General features: G+C 37.0%; 1 protein-coding gene across 1 annotated transcript in view; it reads left to right on the top strand.

Moving 5' to 3' along the window:
* Window positions 1-6,746: 6,746 nt before the first annotated feature.
* CATSPERB (cation channel sperm associated auxiliary subunit beta) overlaps window positions 6,747-17,525 on the top strand; it is a gene marked incomplete at its 5' end in the record, with an annotated part of 240,997 nt that continues 230,218 nt past the window's right edge. Inside the window, 5 exon segments of the mRNA XM_012803404.2 lie at window positions 6,747-6,809; window positions 9,283-9,300; window positions 10,137-10,214; window positions 12,226-12,366; window positions 16,743-16,803. Coding sequence (XP_012658858.2) covers window positions 6,747-6,809; window positions 9,283-9,300; window positions 10,137-10,214; window positions 12,226-12,366; window positions 16,743-16,803 — 361 coding nt within the window.

Raw genomic sequence — 17,525 nt, 5'->3', positions numbered from 1 at the left:
TATTGGTCTATAGTTTTCTTTTTTTGTTGGGTCCTTGCTTGGCTTGGGATCAGGATGATGATATTTGCATCATGGAATGTACTAGGGAGAATTCTGCCCTTCTCTGTATTTTTGAATAGTTTATGCATTAGTTCATCTTTGAAGGTTTGATAGAATTCTGGTGTAAAAATAATCTCGTCCAGGGCTTTTCTTTCTGGGGAGATTTTATATAATTGATGCTATTTCAGCACTTAATATTGGTCTATTCAAGATTTCTAAATCTTTCTGGCTGAGTTTTGGAAGGTATTGTGTTTCCAGATATTGGTCCATCTCTTCTACATTTTCATATTTCTGGCAATAGGGATTTTTGTAGTAATCATTAAGAATCTTTTGTATTAATGTCTTAATCCTATAATTGTGTAAAAGTGGTGAAGGCTATATTGTTTAGTAGGACATAAGCACTCCAATTTGTACAAATAATCAACACATTGAATTCCATAATGGCGTAAATGTATTTATGATCTATGTACAAATGACTGAATAAAAAAAAAGAATCTTTTGTATTTCTGTGGCATCTGTTATTTCCTGTTTATCATTTCTTTTTTTTATTAAATCATAAACACATAGATCTTGTATACATTAATGCATTTATGGGGTACAATGTGCTGACTTCATATAGAATTAGGAATGCTTACATCACACTGGTTAATATATACCTCATCTTGTTTACTTAATTATTGTGTTAAGATATTTATACTCTATACTAATAGATCTGACATGTAACCTTGCACTATGCACCATAGGTATGATCCCACCATTCACCCTCCCTCATTCTGACCTCCCCTCTTCCCTTTCATCCCCCCCCCCCCATCTAGGGCCATAGTTGTGACCTATTCTTCATATGAAAGTGTGAGTGATTGTAAATTGGTTTCATATTAGTATTGAGTACATTGTATATTTTTCTTCCATTCTTGAGATACTTTCTAAGTAGGATATGTTCCCGCTCCTTCCATGTAAATGTAAAAGAGGTAAAGTCTCCATATTTTTTAAGGCTGCATAATATTTCATGGTATACATACACCACAATTTATTAATCCATTCATGGGTCAATGAGCACTTGGGCTTCTTCCATGACTTGGCTATTATGAATTTAGCTGCAGTGAACAATCTGGTGCAAATATCATTGTTATAAAGTGATTTTTGGTCTTTTGGATATACACCTAGTAGAGGAAGTGCAGGATCAAATGGCAGGTCTACTTTTAGATCCCTGAGTATTCTCCATACTTCTTTCCAAAAGGGACATATTAGCTTGCACTCCCATCAGCAGTGCAGAAGTGTTCCCTTTCCTCCATAACCATGCCAACATCTGTAGTTTGGGGATTTTTTTATGTGAGCCACTCTTATGGGAGTTAGATGATATCTCAAAGTGGTTTTGATTTGCATTTCTCTGAAATTAAAGATGATGAGCATTTTTTCATGTGTCTGTAGGCCATGCACCTATCATCTTCAAAGAAGCTTGTGTTCAAGTCCCTTACCCATGATGAAATAGGATTACTTGTTCTTTTCTTATTAATAAGTTTGAGTTCTCTGTGGATTCTGGTTTTCAAACCTTTGTCAGAAGCATAACATGAAAATATCCTCTCCCATTCTGAGGGCTGTCTGCTTGCTTAACTTACTGTGTTCATGGCTGTGCAGAAGCTTTTCAGTTTGATCAGATCCCAGTAATGTATTTTTGGTGTTGCTTCAATTGCCCAGGGGGTCCTCCTCATAAAATATTCTCCCGGGCCAATTTCTTCAAGGGTTTCTCCTGCACTCTCTCCAAGAATCTTTATAGTTTCATGTCTTAAGTTTAAATCTTTTATCCACTAACAGTCAATTTTTGTGAATGGTGAAAGGTGTGGGTCCAGTCTCAGTCTTCTACAAGTCACCAGCCAATTCTCTCAGCACCATTTGTTAAATAAAGAATCTTTCCCCTAAATTATATTTTTGATAGACTTATCAAAGATCAAATGATGATAAGTGTCTGGGTTCATCTCTTTGTTCTCAATTCTGTTCCATACATCTACCTCTCTATTTTTGTGCCAATACCATTCTGTTTTGATCACTATAGATTTATAGTATAGCACGAAGTCTAGTAGCGTGATTCCTTCTGATTTGTTTTTATTTCTGGGTAATGTCTTGGCTATTCGAGGTTTTTTCTGGTTCCATATAAAACGAAGTACTATTTTTTCCAGATCTTTAAAGTATGACAGTGGTGTTTTAATAGGGATTGCATTAAATTTGTAAATTGCTTTGGGTAATATGGATATTTTAACAATGTTGATTCTTCCAAGCCATGAGCATGGTATGTTTTTCCATTTGTTAATATCTTCAGCTATTTTTTTTTCTCAAAGTTTCATAATTCTCTTTATAGAGATCTTTCACATCCTTTATTAGGTAAATTCCCAAATATTTCATCTTCTTCAGCACAATTGTAAAGGGAATAGAGTTCTTGACTGTTTTTTCAGCTTGACTGTTAATGGTATATATAAAAGCTACTGATTTGTGAGTGTTGATTTTGTATCCTGATGTGTTGCTATATTCTTTGATCACTTCTAAGTGTTTTGTGGTTGAGTCCCTGGGTTTTTCCAGGTATAAAATCATATCATCTGCGAAGAATGAAAGTTTTATCTCCTCTGACCCTATTTGTATACCCTTGATTGCCTTCTCTTGCCTGATAGCAATGGCTAAGACTTCCATTACAATGTTAAAAAGCAGTGGAGACAATGGTCAACCTTCCCTGGTTCCTGATCTGAGTGGACATGTTTTCAATTTTACTCCATTCAATATGACATTGGCTGTGGGTTTTCTGTAAATGGCCTCTATCAGTTTAAGAAAAGTCCCTTCTATACCTATTTTCGTAAGTGTTCTGATCATAAAAGAATGCTGGATATTGTCAAAATCTTTTTCTGCATCTAATGAGAGAATAATACATCTTTGTTTTTTAGTTTGTTTATGTATTATATTTATAGATTTATGTATATTGAACCAACCATGAGACCCTGGGATAAAACCTACTTCATCATGGTTTATAATTCATTCGATGTGTTGTTGGATTCTGTTTGCTAGAATCTTATTGACTTTTTGCATCTATGTTCATTAAAGATATTGGTCTAGGGTGGTGCCTGTGAATCAAGGAGTAGGGCACTGGCCCCATATACTGGAGGTGGAAGGTTCAACCCTGTTCCTTGCCAAAAACTCCAAAAAAAAAAAAAAAAAAGATATTGGTCTTTAATTTTCTTTTCTTGTTGGGTCTTTTCCTGGTTTGGGGATCAGGGGTGATATTTACTTCATAGAATGTGTTGGGAAGTATTCCTCCTTTTTTGATGCTTTGGAAAAGGTCAAGTGATGTAGGTACTAATTCCTCTTTAAAGGTTTGGTAGAATTCTGATGTGAAGCCATTTGGTCCTGGACTCTTCTTTTTGGGAAGATTTTGTATCATTAATTCTATTTCAGTACTTGATATAGGTCCACAATTTCTTTGCTTAGTTTCTTATTGGAGGATCTATCCAATACTGCCAAAGGGATGTTAAAATCTCCCACTATTATGGTGCTGGAAGATATTAAATTGCTTGTGTCTGTTAGGGTGTCCCTTATAAATGGAGGATCATTCTGGTTTGGTGCATAAATGTTAATAATTGACATCTCATAATGTTGAGTGTTTCCTTTAAAATATTTGAAGTGACCATCCTTGTCTTTCTTTCCTTTTGTTGGTTTAAAGCCTAGTGTATCTGCAAATTAAATTGCCACCCCTGCTTTTTTATGATCTCTGTTTGCCTGGATTACAGATGCCCATCCCTTCACCCTCAGTCTATATTTATCCTTTAAAGTAAGATGAAATTCTTGTATGCAACAGATATCTGGCTAGTCAGCCAACCTGTGGCTCTTAAGAGAATAGTTTAAGCCATTCACATTAATTGAGAGTGTTGATAAGCCTGGTAGTATTTTGGGTGTCAAGTTTTTTGAAAGTCCAGTGGACATTTTGAATCTCTTCACCACTGTGGAAATTAAGTTTTGGTCAAGAATTTCAGAGTGAGTTTACTTTGGTGGTAGAGCATTGTGCTGGTCATTATGGAGGATGGGTCTGATGATATCCCAAAGAGCTAGTTTGGTTATGGCAAATTTCTTCAACATGTGTATGTCATTAAAGTATTTAACTTCTCCATCATGAATGAAACTCAATTTAGCTGGATGCAGGATCCTGGGCTGAAAGTTGTTTTGTTTTAGGAGAGTGAAGGTCAATGACCATCCTCTTCTGCCTTGAAAAGTTTCAGCAGAAAGATCTGCAGTCATTCTAATATTCTTCCCATTGTAGGTTATGATTTCCTTAGGTCTGGTTGCTTGCAGGATTTTCTCCTTCATATTAACTTTGGTGAAGAAAATTACAATGTGTTTCGATGATGCATTATTTGGGTTGGGTCATGCTGGGGTTCTGAAACTGTATGCCATCTGAATTTCAGTATCTCTTTCCATGCTTGGGAAGTTCTCCTCAATTATCTCTTGGAGTAGAGTATCTGTGCCTTTCAGACCATCTTCTTCTCCTTCAGGGATTCCTATGAGGCAAATGTTTGCTCTTTTGGGGTGTTCCCACAATTCTCTCAGGGAATGATCCATTTTTGCTCTCCACTTCTTTTCCTCTTTGAGCATTTGGGATCATTCAGAAACTTTGTCTTCAGTGTCAGAGATCCTTTCTTCTGCCTGCTCCATTCTGTTACTGAAGGGTTCTACTACATTTCTCTGATCTTGAAGGGCTGCAAGTTTTTGCCTCAATGTGTCAAAATCTTTGCTGATTTTGTCTTTGAATTCATTGAATTATTGAGACAACTTTTGAATTGCTCCTTGAATTTTTAATTCCATCTTTACCTTCATTCTTATTTGCAATCCAAATTCTGAATTCAATTTCTGACATCTCAGCCATTTGTTTGTGAATGGGACCTTCTGTTTTGTCTGTTGTCATTCCTTGGGGGAGTTGATCTACTCCAATTATTCATGTTGCAGCGTTTTTCCACTGATTCTGCCTCATGATTATTTTTCACCATTTAGCTAGAGAAGCTGGCAAGGTGAAACTGAATTGAGGGCTCCTGGAGTTGTAATTAACCAGCTCTTTACCAAAGAACTGGGACTGGTGATTGCAGCTTTTTCCTTAGAGTTTTACAAAGGTCTTATTCAGAACTACTGCCTGAAACTCTGGGCACCTGCTTGGTGTGGTGGGTCTAGATGGCACGGACGTATTGGCTAGTCTATGTTTAATCCTAGTGAATCCAGTGGCTTTGGGCTGAAATCTCAGCTGTGGAGATATGTAAGCAACTAAGCCACCCCATCCCCTACCACAGACAACAACTGGAAAGGGAGAATCCCACACTCCCACAGCAACACAATCAGGGTACAACTTTGATGGGTCCCCGGGTATTTGGCCCAGATCAAGAGTTCCAAACCAATTATCCCAGTCAACACAAACACACATCAGGTGGGAGAGTTCAAAAGGTCTTCAGCATCTAGGCAGTGGGGGTCCACTGGCAGCTCAATTTGACCACAGTGGGAGGGACCGTGGAGCTGCCACCACTATCAGGGGCAGCACTGCCACTGTCAAGGGTAGTGCCGAGGGGTACTGCTATGTGCAAGTTGCAGGAGCCAGAGGGGAGCTGAAGGGCATTACCACTGGTGCAAGGGTCACAGGAGGTGGGTGAGGAACCAGAGGGTGGAGCCACTGACCCCCCAGTCTCATGCTGCAGGAGCCAGGTGGGGAACTGGAGGGTGGAGCCGCTTAGTCCTGGTCTCATGCTGCAGCAGCTGGGAAGGAAGCCAGAGGGCAGAATCACCAGACTTGGGGGCTTCAGGAGTCGCGGGAGTCGGGCAGGACTTGCCAGCCACAGGCCGTTGGTCTCAGAAGCCAGGTGGTAGTTGCCAGCTGTGGGCTGTGGGTGGGAGTTGAGGCCACAGCTGCCAGTTGTAGAAGCCCAGCAGGGAGCGAAGCTGCCCACCATGGGCTGCTGAGCTAGGGAGCCAGTGGGCTGCAGTCCTTGGTGGTTGGTAGTGCGGGACCCGAGCTATGCTTTTTATAACATGAGGCAAGTCTCTTTCTCCTTGTGACTCCTTGACTCTATTAAAGTTATAGTTTCAGCACAACTATCCCACAGCTCATGAGGTGCCCCGCCCTAGCAAAAATCTGTCAAATGCTCTGGATTTTGCAGGGGTAGTCTTCCAGACTGCCAGGAGAGAGGGGAGGGGTGGATTGGGAATTCAGGGAGAATAAGTAGGGAGAATATTAGATCAACTTTTGGCCCACTCAAGAGACTGCCTGGGCTTGCAGTGGTATCTCTCCTTGGAGGGAGTCTGTCATTCTCTCAGTCGTTCTCTCCCCTTTGGTGAAACAAAAGGTCCTCTGTTCTCTACTCACCTCAAGCTGCTCTCCTGGGGGGCAGGGGAAGGATCCCTGTCCTCTTTGGGATGGGTTTTTTACCTGAAATTTGTTTCCTTGGTTCCCAGCTTGTTGCAGCAGGTGTGATGCTCAGCTCTCGATCTTCCGCTTTATTGGGTTATTTCTGGCCCTTATTTTTCCCTCTGGACAGGAGTCTCTGATGAAAGCTGGCTTCAGTCATCCATCCTGCCTGCCTCCTCCCCCTTTATCATTTCTGACTGTAGTTATTAGAGATTTTATTTTTCTGTTTCTGGTTAGTCTAGCCAAGGGTTTATCAATTTCATTAATCTTTTCAAGAAACCAACTTTCTGTTTCCCTAATCTTCTGAATAATCCTTTTGTTTTCAATTTCATTTAATTCTTCTCTAATTTTTGTTATTTATTTTCTTCTGCTGGGTTTGGGATTAGAATGTTCTTCTTTTTCCAGTTGCTTGAGATGGCATTTTAGGTTGCTGACTTGCTCTCTTTCTGTTTTCTTGATGAAGGCATCTAATGGTATAAATTTCCCTCTAAGGACTGCCTTTGCAGTATACCACAGGTTTTGATAGTTTGTGACTTCATTATCATTTTGTTCCAGAAATCTAATGATTTCCTTCTTGATCTCCTCTATGACCCAGTTATTCAGCATAAGGTTTAGTTTCCATGGCTTTATTTAAATGTGAAGATTTCTGTTGCCATTGAGTTCAACTTTTATTCCATGATGGCATGAGAAGATACAGGGCATAATTTTTTTCTTTTTGCAGTTTTTCCAGGGCTGCATTCAAACCTGCCACACTTGGTATATTGGGCTGGTGCCCTACTCACTGAGCCACAGGTGCTTCCAGGGATAATTTTTATTCTTTTGAATTTGTTGAGGTTAGCCTTGTGTCCTAAGATATGATCAATTTTGGAAGATGATCCGTGGGCTGATGAGAAGAATGTGTATTCAGTTTTGTTAGAATAAAATGTTCTATACATGTCTGTTAAGTCCATTTGTTCTAGGGTTTTGTTTAAATCCATTATTTCTTTGTTTAGTTTCTGCATGGAGGATCTGTCCAGTACTGCCAGTGGGGTGTTAAAACCTCCAACTATTATAGTGCAGGAAAATATCATATTGTTCAGATCAGTTAGGGTTTGTTTTATATATCAAGTGCATAAATGTTAATTATTGAAATATCTTCATATTGTGTGCTTCCCTTGGCAAGTATGTAGTATCCATCTTCGTCTTTCCATAGTTTTGTTGGTTTGAATCCAATTATATCTGCAAACAAGATTGTAATCCCAGCTTTTTCTACTTTTTATTTGCCTGGAATACTGTTGCCCATCCCTTCACCCTGAGTCTTGCTTTATCCTTTGAGGTAAGGTGAGTTTCTTATAGGCAACAGATATCTGGCCTGAGTTTTTGTATCCAGTCAGCCAGCCTGTGCCTCTTTAAAGGAGAATTCAGCCATTCACATTAATTGAGAGAATTGATAGATATGGTGGAGTTTTGGTCATCCTGTTGTTCAGAGGTCCAGAGCTTATTTTTATCCCTTTCACCATTGTGGAAGTTCAGCTTTGTCCTTCAATTTCTGGATAGGTTTGCTTTGGTAGTATGTAATCATGTTGATTATTGTGAAGAATGGGTCTGAGTATTTCCTATAGAGCTGTTCTAGTCATGGCAAATTTCCTCAGCATGTGGCTGTCACGAAGTATTTGATTTCTCCATCACAAATGAAATTCAGTTAAGTGTGATATAGGATACTGAGCTGGAAATTGTTTTGGTTGAGAAGGTTGAAGGTCAATGACCATCCTCTTCTGGCTTAAAAAGTTTCAGCTGAAAGATCTGCAGTCATCTTGATGCTTTTCTCTTTGTAAGTAATACTTTTTTTATGCCTGACTACTTGCAGAATTTTCTCCTTCATATTACATTGGCAAAATTAGTTACAGTGTGTCTAGGAGATGCTTTGTTTGGATTGAGTCATGCTGGGGTTATGAAACTACTATCTGAATTTCTGTGTCTCTTGCAATACTTGGGAAATTCTCTGCCATAATGTCTTGGAGCAGAGAATTTGTGCCTTTGGGTCCATCCTTGTTTCCTTTAGGAATCCCTATAATTCAGATGTTTGATTTGAATTTCTCAGGGAATATGCTGTTCTTATTCTACTTTTCTCTGACTCTATGAATGCTTAGGATAGTTCAAAAGTCTTGTCTTTTTTATGTGAGATTTTTTCTTCATACTGTTCAACTCTATTTCTGAGGGACTCTACTGTATTTTGAAGCTCCTCAAATACCTTTCTCAATTCCTTCAGCTCTGCTATATCTGTCCTCATTATGTCCATATCCTTGGTGACTTTATCTTTGAATTAATTTCTTGAGACAACTTTTGAACTACTCTTTGGATTTCTATTATCTTCTTTTCCTCCATTCTATTCATCTTATTTGCCATTCGTATTCTGAATTCTATTTCTGACATTACAGCAATTTCTCTGTGGATACAATTTTTCTGTTGTATTTTCTTTGACACCCCCAGGGGGCATTGATCTGCTCTGATTTTTCATGTTGCCAGAATTCTTCTGCTGATTCCTTCCCATGAGTATTCTTAGCTTCTTCTTCTCTTTCTCTCTCTCCTTTTTACATGTGTTAATTATAATTTTTTATTTGAATTGCTAGGTTGTCCCTGTTGAGTCCATCCCTCACTGTTGCAGCATCACTGCCACTCTAACAAAGGCAGACCAATGATAAATCAGTAGCCCCTGACACTGTCTCCTAGGGGACAAGAATTAGTAAACAGCATGGGTCCAGAGTTCCAGGCAAAATCACTCCACCAGCGCTGGCTCCATCCACCCAATAAAGCTCAGGGACCCCCCACCTGGTGGAGAGCACAAGTCTAAAGATCAGTCAAAAGTTCCTGGGCACCACCCACCTAATTGAGCTCATAAATCTGCCTCCAGGTGGAGAGCATAGGTCCAAAATTCAGTCAAAAGTCACTTACGCTCCTGTTCTGCCCACCCATTCGAGCTCAGAGGTTGTCCTAGAGGGCAGAAAACAGAAATCTGTGGGATTTCTGAGAATTCCTGAAGAGCTGGAGAAGGGTCATTCACCCTCTCCCTGCCAAAGTTAGGACTACAGCCATTCATGTGCTGCAGCTCAATGCCTGGCAGAATTCCTGGGCTTCTCAGTGAACTCACCAAACAACATGGCCTCTGCAGGTGGTGGTCCTTCCAGTAATGAGGATGAGGGATGGGTGATCTGCATGCTCAGGATTGCAGAAAAATATTTGGTCTTTTGTGCCAGGCAGGATGGGGCTTAGGCTCAGTGGTGGGACCTCAATGATGGAGGACTGGGACTTAGTGACTACTTTCCCATGGGATAAGGTGAATGGACTTTTGATCCTTATTTGCTGGTAGGCTGCTCACTTACTGAGGAGCTCTCATTAAGGGGACGAGTTTTCCTTCCTCTTGGAGCTGGGATCTTCCCTGATCTTTGTTGTTTTTTCTTCCTCTTTCTTGTTTCTGCCATGGTGATGTGTACTTCACACACTTCTCTCTGTGTGCAACTCCTCACATTTGGCTTCCATCTTCTTCAGTCTAGTATCTCTCCCTTTGGACATGAGCCTCTAGCAAAAGCTGCTTCTAGTTGGCCATCTTCCCACAATTCAAAAATAAGATACTTTCAATGGAAATTCTTCTATCAGTGACCTAACATATATATTTTTTTTTAATTATTTAGGTGATTTGGAGCAACGCTTTTCTTGTTCTAGCAAAGGGTTCCCCCAAAACAATGAAGTGATCAAATTGTATCTTTCCTCAGGAAGCCTGGTAAGTTCCACTAATACCATGTATAATATTACAACCCTTCACATTCCTTTGAAGTCCATATGTAAAATCAATTGGGGAAGTGAAATTCTACATAAATAATCTTTCCTACCTTGCTGTTCCATTCTACCTAATCTTCCACTTGGATTAGGTAGAATATTTCATTTAGCCATTGAGTACCTTGGGTGCCTTTTCTTGCTTTCTTTCTTTTTTAATGATGCCTCCTCCATCTCTTTTCAAAAGATTGGCTATAACTATTTTTATTTGTTATGGAGTTGATTTATCCTTTTGAAGTTTGACAGATATAACCTATTAGAGAAAGAAAGTTACCTTACATGACCTTGAGAAAGAATCTTTTCCTTGTACTACATATAACAAACACCCTATTATAATACTTATTTTGGGTAAGGGATGGTGTGATTCTTTGATTGAAGCAGTGGAATTTAAAAAAAAAATACAACAAAATAAAATAAAATGTACTATTAACATAGCCATGATAACTAAAACGTTAAGTTAATAAAAAATATAGAGAATGCCCCATGAGAACAAATACATTTATCCCTAAGTCAGAGCAACTATTGTGAAGTCTTGAGTCAAAAATGCCTTGGTTATTTGCAGTTATATATTATGGAAAAAGAACAGACTTTGGATAAAGATAGATTTACAGAGCTGGTATCAAATTTTGGTCCTGTCATTGATGGTCTGTGTGCCCTGGGGCAGGTTGCCTAAATTCTCTGAACTTCAATTTTTTTCCTCTTAAAAAGAGAATTATAACCTTATTATATTGGAGAGCTGTGGTGTAACAGTTCTAATAGTAGCATTATCAGAAATAATATCTAACATTTACAAAGTGTATGTATCAAGTATTTTAAAAGTATTTTTTTAAGTGTTTTATGTTTATTATGACACTTAATCTTCATATTTAATCTTCCTTGAGGAAAGTACTGTTGTCCTTTTCCCTGATAGCACTGACTCCTGTATTTTCTTTTTCTTTTTTTTTTTTTTTGGAGTTTTTGGCCGGGGTCAGTATATGGGGCTGGTGCTCTACTCCTTTGAGCCACAGGCGCCACCAACTCCTGTATTTTCAAATTGCCTTCCCTGCTTTATTATTATATTAGTAATTTATTCTACATTTATTTTACTTGTTCTGTTTTTTCCTTCATCCACCTACTAATCCATCCACCAATCCATCCATCCTGTTTGTCTCCCTCCCAATCCCCATTTGAATGTAAATTTCACAAGGGCAGAGGTTTTTGACTACTTTAGTCTCTTCTTTATCCATACCACCTATCACGCTGCCCAATTCACAATAAGAGCCCAGTAGATATTTTGGGAATAAATGTGTTTCTCTACTTTATAGATAGGGAAACTAACACTCAGAAACTTGTCCAATGTGATCTTTACTACTAGAAGAACTAATTGAAATTAAGCTTTTAGTATCTGTTTCATGTTACTTTCAGTAAAATCCGTCATTTGTGATAGCTGGTTTTTCACACACCTTCTCAAAATTAGGAAATAGTCAATAAAAAATCAGTAAGATGGGTAGCGCCTGTGGCTCAAAGGAGTAGGGCGCCGGCCCCATATGCTGGAGGTGGAGGGTTCAAACCCAGCCCTGGCCAAAAACTGCAAAAAAAATCAGTAAGATAAACTTTGCTTTATATGTTTGCTTCCTTTTTCATTTACACACAAAATAACATTTTAATGAACTTGGAATTTCTACCTGTGATAGCATGTGGCTTTGATTCTATATTTACTTCATGTAATAACCATCACCATTTCTATGTTAGAAAGGATTATTATAAAGATGAAACTCTTATGACACTAGCATAATAGGCTGCCAAGTTCTGAAAATATACTTTTCAAATTAGATTTTTTTCCCCCTTAGCTAAAGATGGGAATTACTAAAGGTAGCAATCTGTAGCAGCATCTACTTTTCATAGATGTCTCCTCACTTTTAAATTAATGTAATATGTGTCTATCAAATTGCTCTTATATTTTTCCCTCTTTCTTAAAGAAAATCCATTGTTTTTTCCAAACCGAAAGTGTGCTTGCATCAAAGGGAATGCTGAGTGTGTTCACATCAGGAGGACTTGCTCCCAGCTTGGCAATCATGAACAGTACATATAATGGCATCTTCCACTTTAATTTATCTTTGGTAATTATATTTTATTTTATTCTGTGATATATTAGTAATGATAATCATACTTTTCTTCCTTATGGATTAAAATGTAGGTGGTTTAGTGATATTGCATTTATGTATGTTTTAAATCTAGTAATACAGTATTATACTTTTTGCCTTATGCAGTCATTTATTTTTAAAGAAATTAAAAGAAGAAAAAAACTTTTTTGTACCATTTACCTACATATTTATTATTTAGATTCTTCTTCATTCTTTTCTATAGCTACAAGTTGCCATCTGGCATTATTTTCTTTCAACTTGAAGAAACTTCTTTTAGCACTTCTTACAGTGCAAATATACTGGCAATGAGTTCTCTGGGCTTCCTCCCTCCACCACCCGCCCCCAAAGTGTCTTTATTTCACCATCATATTTTAAGGAACAACTTTATTAGGATATAATTCATATGCCATTTATTTCACCTATTTAAAGTATAAAATTAAATAATTTTAGTATACTCATAAAATTGTGTAGCCATCACTACTATCTAATTTCAGAACATTTTAATCACCCTGAAAAGACAGCTGGTAATTATTTTATTTTATTTTTTTTTTTTGAGACGGAGCCTCAAGCTATCCCCCTGAGTAGAATGCCATGGCATCACGCTCACAGCAACCTCCAACTCCTGGGCTCAAGCGAGTCTCCTTCCTCCGCCTCCCAACTAGCTGGGACCACAGGCGCCCGCCACAACGCCTGGCCATTTTTTGGTTGCAGCCATCATTGTTGTTTGGTGGGCCCGGGCTGGGGATTCGAACCCGCCACCTTAGGTGTATGTGGCTGGTGCCTTAGCTGCTTGAGCCACAGGCGCCGAGCTGACAGCTGGTAATTATTAACAGTCACTCTCCATTCCTCCCTCTACTTCCCGGCCCCAAGCAGCCACTAATTCTATCTCTGTCAATTTACTCATTCTGAAAATTGTATATAAATATCATATAATACTGTATGTAGTGTTTGTGAGTGGCTTCTTTCAGTTGGCACAATGTGTTCAAGGTCCATCCATGCCATAGTATATATTGGTACTACACTCCTTTTTATGGCCAAGTAATATCTTATTGTATAGATAACACATTTGGTTTATTCAGTTATCAGTTGAACGTTTGGGTTGTTCCCACTTTTTGACTATTAGTAGTATTGTTGTTGTGAACATTTTTGTAAAACTTTTTGTGTGAAAATATGTTTTCATTTCTCTTAGATTCTCTAGGAATGGAATTATGAAGTCGTATGGCAATTCCGTCTTTAACTTTTTCAGGACCTACCAGACTACTTTCTAAAGTTGTTATACTATTGTAATTCCCACCCACAGCTTATTAGGGTTCTAGTTTCTCCACATCATCACCAGTACTTTTTTTTTTAAAATAGCCATCCTATTAGGTATAAAGTGCTATCTCATTATGGTTTTGATTTGTATTTTCCTAATGACTAATGATGTTGAGTATCTTTTCATGTGCTTATTGGACACTTGAATATCTTCTTTGGGGAACTATCTATTCAGATTCTTTGTCCATTTTAAATTGGGTTATTTGTCTTTTTATTATTGAGTTGTAAAAGTTCTTTAGATACAAGTCATTTATCAGACTTGATTTGCCAACATTCTCTCCTATTCTGTGGGTTGCCTTTTCACTTTCTTGATAGTGTCCTTTGATGCATGATTTTTTTTTTTTGACAAAGTCTTTTGTAACAATTTTTAATTATGTTGCTTGTGCTTTTGGTGTCATGTGTAGAAAACCAATGCTTGATCCAAGGTCAGGAAATTTTATCTGTTTTCCTCTAGGAGGTTTATAATTGTATCTTTTACATTTAGGTCTTTGATCCATTTTCAGTTAATTTTTGTATGTGATGTGAGATAGAGGTGCATAGTCCTTCTCTTGCATGTAGATATTCATCTGTCCTAGCACCATTTATAGAGAAGGTTGGTATTCTTTTTCTATTGAATCATTTTGGTACCTCCGTTCAAAATAAGTTGACCATAAACATGAGGGGGGTTTATTTCTGGATTTTCAATTCTATTGCATTGTTCCACATTTCTATCCTATGCCAGCATCATGTTCACTTGATATTGTTGCTTTGTGCTAAGTTTTCAAATCAGGAAACAAGATTCCCCCAACTTTGTTCTTTTTTTTTTAATAATGGTTTTGCTATTCTGGGTCCCATGAGTTTCCCTATGAATTTTAGGATAAGCTTGTTGATTTTTACAAGCCATCTGAGATTCTAGTAAGGATTGTGTTGAATCTGTAGATAAGTTTGGATAGTATTGCCATCTTAATAATATTAAAAATCCTAATGTATGAACATTTCTTTCCATTTTTTTTAGATCTTTAATTTCTTTCAGCACTATTTTGTGTTTTCAGAGTATAAATTTTATACTTCCTTTGTTAAATTTATTCCCAATATTTTGTTCTTTTTGATGAGGTTATAAAGAGAATTGCTTTCTTAATCTCATTCCTGGGTTGTTCACTGGATGTATAGAGCTACAATTGATTTTTGTATATTGATTAATTTCATATCCTACAAACTTACTGAATTTTTTATAAGTTTTATTAAAAAATAAGTTTTTAGGGGCGGTGCCTTTGGCTCAAAGGAGTAAGACACCAGCCCCATATGCTAGAGGTGGCAGGTTCAAACCTAGCCCCAGCCAAAAACTGCAAAAAAAAAAAAAGTTTTTAGTGGTCTCCAGAATGGTTGAAGCTTAGTTGTGTTAGATATAAAATTTTCTTTTGACTTCAATTTCTTTCAACATTTTGAATATGTTGTTCTAAAGGCACCTGTCACCTTTGTTTGTGAATGAGAAGTCAGTTGTTAATTTTAATGTTTTCTATGTGTAATGTGTCATTTTTCTCTGGATGCTTTTAAGATTTTCTCGTTATATTTATTTACTCAGTTGAGGTTATCTGGGCTTCTTGAAGTATATAAGTTTAGCAGATTTGGAAAGTTTGGGGCCATAATTCATCAATTTTTTTCTTTCCTAGTCTCTGTTTCTTTACCTGCTGGTACTCCAATTACATATATTTTGGAACATATGACATTGTCCCACTGGCCTCGAATACTGTCAATTTTCTTTAATAATTCCCTTTTTCATATCAGATAATTTCATTTGCTATATCACTAAGTTTACTTAATCATTATTTTGTCTTCTCTAGCCTGCTATTGATCTGCTTAGTAAATATTTCACTCAGTTATACTCTGAGCCTTACTATTGCCAATAGGCTTTATTATTATATTTGTTCATCTTAGTGTTGAGATTCTCTACCCATTCCCACATTAGGACAGTATTTTCCTTAAATCTATGTATATATTTGCAATGTTTCTTTGAAGTTTTTGTCTGCTATCCGGATTTACTCTTAGTCAGTTTACTGTCTACCTTTTTTTCCTGAATATATTACACTTTCCCATTTCTTTTGATGTTTTGTTCTTAGTTGAATACTGACATTGATGATAATAATCTGTAGCAACTCTGTGTTCTGTTATGTTCTTCTGAGAAATTTCTGTTTTTATTGTTATTTTTAAAAGCAGATAATGTTCCTTGCAAAAACTGCAAACTTTTTGGCAGCTGATATCTCCAATCAGTTCTATTAGTTTCCATTGCTGATTTTTAAAAACTGGTCTTCTAGGGAGTCCTCTGTACCTGTATTGCCCAAGGATTTAGGCAAAGTTTATATTTAAATTTTAGAACTCTCCATTATTGAAGTTTCCTTACTTCTGGGATTTTCTTCATAACTTCCCAAATCATCTGCCTACCCCAAGCTCTGTCTCTGACACATCAGACCAGTAATACTTCAACTTTGTGCTACCTGAGCTTGGCTGTATGGTATTCCATTATGTAACTATATTATTATAGATAACTGATGAACATGTTCATTATTTCCAATCTGCTGATGTTATAAACAATGATGTAAAAATACCTATGAATATGGGGCCCGGCACAATGGCTCATGCCTGTAATCCCAGCACTCTGTGTAGCCAAGGTTGATGGATTGCTTGAGAGTTCAAGAGCAGCCTGAGCAAGATTGAGATCCCATCTCAAAAAAATAGCTGAGCATTGTGGTGGGCACTTGTAGTCTCAGCTGAGGCAAGAGGATCTCTTGAGCCCAAGAGTTTGAGGTTGCTGTGAGCTATGATGCTATAGCACTCAATTGAGGGCAAGAAACTCTGTCTCCAAAAAAAGCAAAAAACTATGAATATGTTTTATTTCACACATATATGAATATACCATAGGAAAAAATCATAACAGTGAAATTTCTAGGTAAAGGGTATATGCTTTTTGTTTAATTTTTTTAAAAGATGGAATAGAATATGACAGTGGAAGTTTTTATTAACATTGTATATAACATTGTTTTCTTATGTCTTCTTTATTCAAGTTCAGTGATCAGATTTACTGGGCAATTGAAATTCCTAGAGAAAACATCACACAAAACACAGGTAAAAGTGATCTGAATTAATGCTTTTACTCATTGGTCTGAATTAACAAATTTATCAAATAAAAAACATTTATTATATTAAAATTTATTTGTTATCCTATGTAAATCTTCCATGTGGTATTGGTGACATGCTTACCAAAAATTATTTGTAATTCAAATTCAAATTTAATTGGGTTTCTGGTATTTTATCTGACAACCTTACTATAGATAGATTATTCTGTCATAAATAACATTAATATTATCCTTTATTTAAAGTAAACTTTATTGTAGAACTTAGAAATTGTAGTTTTGAGAAGTTTAGGCACTAATTAATTTTATTGAAACAGAATCATTAACTTTAAAATGTTACAGGCTATATATATGTGTATGTGTGTGTGTATAGTATAATTTTCTCATGTAATCTACTATTATCCTTTCCAATCCATTTTTTCTGCTGCATATTCCCCAGTTGTTATTTATTTTGACAGAGAAAGAGATTAGTAGATTACCTCTACAGTTATCATACAGTATTAAAAGAGAAAAACATAAATATGAACTCACCTGATGATTTTAATATCTATTTTAGGTTACATAAAATAATTAAAGTGTTTTATTTCTGTTTATAATTTTTTGAGTGTGATACTTCTTTAAACATTATCCAGGATGAAGTCCAGGGTTCTTCTTACATGTCTCATGGTAGAGAATGTTTTTTCTCCTTCTACCTTTCTCATTTCTTCTGCTACA

This window comes from Otolemur garnettii, unplaced genomic scaffold (genome assembly GCF_000181295.1).
Source record: "Otolemur garnettii isolate 467f Iridium unplaced genomic scaffold, OtoGar3 scaffold00020, whole genome shotgun sequence".
NCBI classification, from domain to species: Eukaryota; Metazoa; Chordata; class Mammalia; order Primates; family Galagidae; genus Otolemur; species Otolemur garnettii.
Note: the sequence above shows the minus strand (reverse complement) of the source record. Positions and strands in the feature narration are given on the sequence as shown.